The sequence below is a fragment of the Galeopterus variegatus genome, unplaced genomic scaffold (assembly GCF_000696425.1).
Source record: "Galeopterus variegatus unplaced genomic scaffold, G_variegatus-3.0.2 Scaffold13694, whole genome shotgun sequence".
NCBI lineage: Eukaryota > Metazoa > Chordata > Mammalia > Dermoptera > Cynocephalidae > Galeopterus > Galeopterus variegatus.
In genome coordinates, this window is record NW_007739805.1 from 8,010 (window position 1) to 14,146 (window position 6,137).

Sequence of the window (6,137 nt, forward strand, 5' to 3'; positions counted from 1 at the left end):
CAGGTTTTGTTGTATTGAGGGTTATTGCCCTCACAACAATCCCTGTTCTGCTCCAGTTCTCTTGTTTACATTAAAGGCTTTAGGGCCGGCCCGGTGGCGCAATGCTACAGTGCACCGCTTGAGAGCGCAGCGGCGCTCCCGCCAAGGGATCGGATCCCACATACAGACCGGCAGCTCACTGGCTGAGCGAGGTGAGGGCACAGCACCGAGGGTTGCGATCCCGTTGCCGGTCCCGGTCCGGTACGGGCGCGACACTGAGGGTTGTGATCCGTTGCCGGACACGAAAAAAGACAAAGAGGAAAAAAAAAAAGGCTTTAGAGCTGTGTAAGTTTCCTTCAAAAAAAATCTTCCAATGAAGCCATTATATTAGCAATCAATGTATACAATCCCTTACTTACACAGTGATTAGATTTGATTCGGTGGGCAGTTGCCCCCTAACTGTAGGCTCTTGCCTCCTACCTGAGGACTTTTGTCCCATATATGCATTACCTAAACATCATATCCAATAATCAAATAGGAATCAAGATTTCTAACCTTCTACAACTCCACCTCTCTAAGCCTCAGTTTATTCATCTGTAAAACGGGCATATTGATGCTACCTCACTCGTGCGGTTTTTGTGAGGAAAAAAGGAGATAAATAAAGCACTTGGAATTAAAGAGGGTATGGAATAAACGCTCAATGTTAGCTGTTGTTGCTGGTGAGGCTGTGCAGGGTGAGGGTGGGAGGGTGTGGTGAAGGTGGGGAGCTGCGTGCAAGGCCAGTGCAAGGCTCTGCAGTAACTCATATGGGGACATTTGAATTTTTTTTTTTTCCTAAACCATGATGTATAAGGGGATCTTCACCCTTGACTTGGTGTTGTCACCAACCACGCTCTCCCATGTGAGTGAACCCGCCATCCCTAGGAAGGGATTCGAACCCTTGGCCTTGGTGTTATCTGCTACACACTCTCCCAAGGGAGCCACAGGCCTGTCCCTGGGGCATTTGAATTTTTAAAACATGTTTTTCTTTATACTCTATATCCTACCCTGCTTCCTCAGCATCTTCTACTGACACCACCTTCTGACTACCAGCACCCACTTATAGGTGCCAGTGACTTGTGGCTCTGCACACTTCTCAAAAGTTTCCTTAGTCTCCCTTACAGCCTCCCCATCAGAGGACAAAATGCTTCAGGGATCAAGAGCCAGTCCTAGCTGACAGTTCTTTGTCTGCCCCAGAAGCCCAGCCCATCAGGAATGGGGCCATGGAGAAGAGGGGCAGGATAAGACATCACCAGAGGGTAGGTGCAGCAGAAGCTATGTTTTACCCAACCCTGGGTAGAAATCTGCTCTACCTACACACAGACGCCCACTATCCCCATATCCCATCCCAACTCCAGACCAAAATAACTTCCAGGAGAATCCTGGCTCTGCAAAATGGAAACAAGGATTGCCCTATCGCCCCCCAGTGACCATGGGTGGAACTGCTACCGCGGGCGCCTGAACCACTCTGCTACTTCCCAGCGGCCGCGGGTGGGATCGCAGGACTAAGGAAGGAAACCTCCGCTCCCGCCTTGTGGCCATCATGAGGTTAGCACCTCCTGGTCCTGTGGCCCTGGGCAGAATCACACTCGCTGAGGTGTGATACTCTCTGCTCTTGCCTTGTGGCCTGAGCAGGATGACCTTAAAACAGATATTCTCCTCAACTATCCAGGCAGGCAGAGTGTAATCATGAAGGTCCTTAAAAGTGTAAGAGGGCGGCAGGAGAGAACCAGAGAGACGGCAGCACTGGAAGGACCCGGCCTGAGGTTGCTACCTTTGAAGGTGGGGTAAAGGGCCACAAGTTAAGGAATGCAGGCAGCCTGAAAGTTGCAAAAGGCAAGAAAACAAATTCTTCCCTAGATCTTCCAGAAGGGATGCAGCAATGTGCACATCTTGATTTTAACCCAGTGAGATCCATTTCACTAGGGTAAGGTGTGCTTGTTGACCATGGCTCCAAAGCTCATCCACCTGCTGCACAAAGCAAGATCAGCCGAGGGAGCGAGGCAGGTCCACGCCTCCTGCTTCTTGGTTTCTCACTGATTCTGCTCTTTTCCTCACAGACCACACTCCCACGAGCACAGATTATGGGCCTCAGACTCCAGTTGCCAACATGCTGCTGAGACAACCACACGTGACCTTGAAGGGGAAACCAACTCATTTTAAAGGTCGCTAGGGTTGGTGGTGTGGGCAGTGCCACCTCATGGGGGACCAGCCATCCCGAGTGTCAACGGAGCCTTCCTTGGTTAGGGGAGAGGCTGAGTAGCGTCTGGTCTGATTCTTCGGCTGCGGCTGAGTCTCTCTGCCTCCGTCCTGGTGTCCTGACAGCCCAGGCTGTGCGTCTCAGTCCTGGGTCATTAGGATTCTAGCAGCACGTCAAAGGCCCTCTAGTGAAACACTCGCTACACACGGGCTCTCACCGGGAGATGGAGGCACGCCTCCCCTGACACCAGATGAAATGACCAAGACCCTCCTTGGTCTTCAGGGAGCACATCTAGGAGAAATGGCCCAATGGGAGGTCGGTCACTGAGGAGTGAGACAGGAAAGGCTCTGCAGATTTGCACAGAAGGGATCGTTGTGCCCTGAGCATCTGCAGAGGCTTTCCCGAGAAGGCTTTGTGCCAAGCCTTGATGACAGAAGAAGGGCAGACCAGCACAGACCAGGAGGTCGGCACCTGAGGACGGGGAACAACACGCACACAGGTGTGACACAGTGGACTCCTTGTGTAGTTTGTGGACACTCAAGGCTCCTCCTCCCAGTTTCCTTGGTGGCTTCCCCTGCATTGGCCACTCTGGCACATTGCCGAGATGGCAGTGGGCATAATGTGGTGAGGTCAGCCATTGGTTGAACTCTGGTCATCAGGAAAGTCTAGGCCCACTGCTGCCTCAGCAACTAAGGTTGTCCTGAAAGACGGACAGAAGAGGCAAAGGTAATTACAAATATCAGCCAAGATATGGAGGGGTAGGAGCAGGGACACATGCCGTGGGGCCCACTCACTTGGGTGTGGTTCTGTAATCCCTGCGGTGGTCAGCAAATCCCCCCCCCAAAGATGTCCACGTCCTAATGCCTGCAATGTATGAATATTTAGGATACAAGGCAAAAGAGAATTAAAGTCACAGATGAAACTAAGGTTGCTAATCAGCTGGCCTTAAAACAGAGATTCTCCTCAACTATGCAGGCAGGCAGAGTGTAATCATGAAGGTCCTTAAAAGTGCAAGATGGCGACAGAAGAGAGAACCAGAGAGACGGCAGCACTGGAAAGACTCTGCCTGAGGTTGCTGCCTTTGAAGGTGGAGGAAGGGGCACAAGCCAAGGAATGCAGGTAGCCTGAAAGTTGGAAAAGGCGAGAAAACAGAATCTCCCCTAGATCTTCCCAAGGGATGCAGCAATATGGAAATCTTGATTTTAGCCCAGTGAGATCCATTTCGGACCTGCCGTACAAAACAGTAAGCCCAAAATTTCCGATGTGCATGGTTGACAAGGGCCTGTCTCACAAGAGATTTGTGGGTGTGGCTTGTCTGATGGAGTGAATCCAGAAAGAGTCGTCCAAGCGTACTTCAAAAAGCGCATGGAAAGATTCATATCATCTTTTAATTCTATCTTTCCGTGAACTTTTAAAGTACCGTTCTAGGAGACCCAGAAAGTTAAGGAAATTATATTGGCAGAAATTCCACCAGCTGTCACTGAAAGCCAAAGAGACAGAACAAAATGAAGAGAGGCCTTAGGACCCCCAGATTCTTCTCCTTCCCTGGTAACTCATTCGACTCTTCTTAACAATATGCCTCTAAGACGCAGTTGGTCATCAAAAAATTGAGAAGTGTAGAATTTAAAAGAGGCATGGACTGGCCGGTTCGCTCAGAGGGTTAGCTCAGCGCGATGTCGATAATACCAAGGTGCAGCGTTCGGATCCCCTCACCGGTCAGCCACCAAACACTAAATAAAACAGGCTGCATGGGAAATTGCATCAGTGTCCTGGGAAACCCACTGAAACATTCCCTGCCCGCAGCAGGGAAGCCCCGCAGGGGAGGAGTCTCGAGTCTCCTCCAGGAACAGGGCTGGTCCAACACTAGGAGGAGGAACGCTCCCACCCCTGAAGGTCCAACCGCCGCTCCCGCCTGCTGACAGACTTTCACATTTTGAGGGTTCCAGGCCACCCGCCCGTGGCTGCCCTGTTGAACTGAGGCGTCCCCGTTACTTTACTCTTGCCAAACTTTCATACGGCTCAAGAGGGCCGACAAGGTGACTGGGGACAGGCCGTGAGCTGAAGGCCACGGAAGGAGAGAATCGCCGGCACCCGGGTCCGCGCACATGAAACCGCGAAGGAGAAACCGGCCGCCAAGAGCCAGCGTAGGTCTGCGCTTGCGCCAAAGCGGTGCAGCGTTCGGATCCCCTCACCGGTCAGCCACCAAACACTAAATAAAACAGGCTGCATGGGAAATTGCATCAGTGTCCTGGGAAACCCACTGAAACACTCCCTGCCCGCAGCAGGGAAGCCCCGCAGGGGAGGAGTCTCGAGTCTCCTCCAGGAACAGGGCTGGTCCAACACTAGGAGGAGGAACGCTCCCACCCCTGAAGGTCCAACCGCCGCTCCCGCCTGCTGACAGACTTTCACATTTTGAGGGTTCCAGGCCACCCGCCCGTGGCTGCCCTGTTGAAACTGAGGCGTCCCCGTTACTTTACTCTTGCCAAACTTTCATACGGCTCAAGAGGGCCGACAAGGTGACTGGGGACAGGCCGTGAGCTGAAGGCCACGGAAGGAGAGAATCGCCGGCACCCGGGTCCACGCACATGAAACCGCGAAGGACAAACCGGCCGCCCAGAGCCAGCGTAGGTCTGCGCTTGCGCCAAAGCGGCCGTTCCCAGGGTTCCTTGCGGCCAAGTCGCTTCCTGCCGCGGAGGCCCCTTCGCTGTCGGCATCTGGTGCACCGGAAATACTTGTGCAACGAATAAGTAGGATTCCGGGAGCAAGAACAGGCGGAAGCCTCTCTGGGAAGTCCGGCCCGCGAGGGCGCACCACAAAACCGACTGGTGCAGAGTAAAAGGTTTTGGCCAGGATCAGGGCTTGGTGGAGGCGGGGCGGCGGCGAGGCATATGCGCATGTCCGGAAGTGGCGTCGTGCAGGCGCGTCCCCTTGTCGCCAGAGCGGGTTCCTGGCCCGTGGCAGTGCCTGGGAGCTCGTTCCTGAGGTCGCGCTAGCGGCCGGTTCCGGATCTTTTTCTCGAGTAGTCGGCAGCGGTTTTCACCCGGGTTCTGCTTGAGGCCAAGCTGAGGAGTGGCTGTTGGCTTGGGAGACGGAGTGGAAGAGCCAGCCGGGCAGGCCCAGCGCGAGCTCCCAGGGCCCAGCAGCGCCGGCTCAGACAGGGCCTCGGAGGAGAGAGGCCGGAGAAGGCGTCCTTCCCCGGATCTGTCAGAGCAGTTCTGGAAAACGGGGCTGGGGCTGCCGTGGAGCGACGGTGACGCCAGAAAACTGCTGGGAGGCGGTGGCGCCAGGTGGCACCCAATGCTGGAGCCAAAAGGTGAGGCGGAGTGTGGAGGGAGCCATTTGCAGGTGATCCGGCTGCTTGTTCCAGTTTGTCCACTAATGCTGCTGTTTCACTCGGACCAGAAGTCCGGTTATGTTTTCCACAGGTGGTTGGGGACAGACAGTCGTCATTTTGCGTAACGAACTCAGAGGTTAAAAAAGGTTTGAAGACCCCAGGCCTGGGTGATTACCACTTACCCCAGGATGCCTGATAGGCCGATGACGTTTTAGAGTAGGGAGAAGTGGGCTCCTGGGGAGGAAAACGGGACGTACCCAGGGACTCCTCTGCCGCTTCTCTCCTTCCAGCCCTACTTGAAGCAGTGGGAGATGCTCGGTAGCGCAGGAAAGCTGGAGGGTAGGCTGAGCCCGGTAGGACTGAAGTTGTGGAGGATAAGGGGGTTCGTATGCAGAAGGCCCAGATTGTTGTTAAAGCTGTGGGGGTACCTGCCAGGTCTCTTACTCTGGGTTTTCCTGAAAGGACAAAATAACACTAACTACTTTGTTTGCCTGTCAGAATTTTAATCATCAAGCAAAATAATGTCCGGCAACGGATTGCAACCCTCAGTGTTGCCCCCGTACCGGACCGGGGACCGGCAACGGG

General features: G+C 54.0%; 1 protein-coding gene across 1 annotated transcript in view; it reads left to right on the top strand.

The window, feature by feature from the left end:
* The first annotated feature begins 5,158 nt into the window (after positions 1-5,158).
* Positions 5,159-6,137, top strand: part of LOC103581692 (zinc finger protein 79-like) — a 13,052-nt gene continuing 12,073 nt past the window's right edge. Inside the window, exon 1 of the mRNA XM_008563466.1 lies at positions 5,159-5,531. Coding sequence (XP_008561688.1) covers positions 5,516-5,531 — 16 coding nt within the window. The 5' untranslated portion in view covers positions 5,159-5,515. The remainder of the gene's footprint in view (positions 5,532-6,137) is intronic.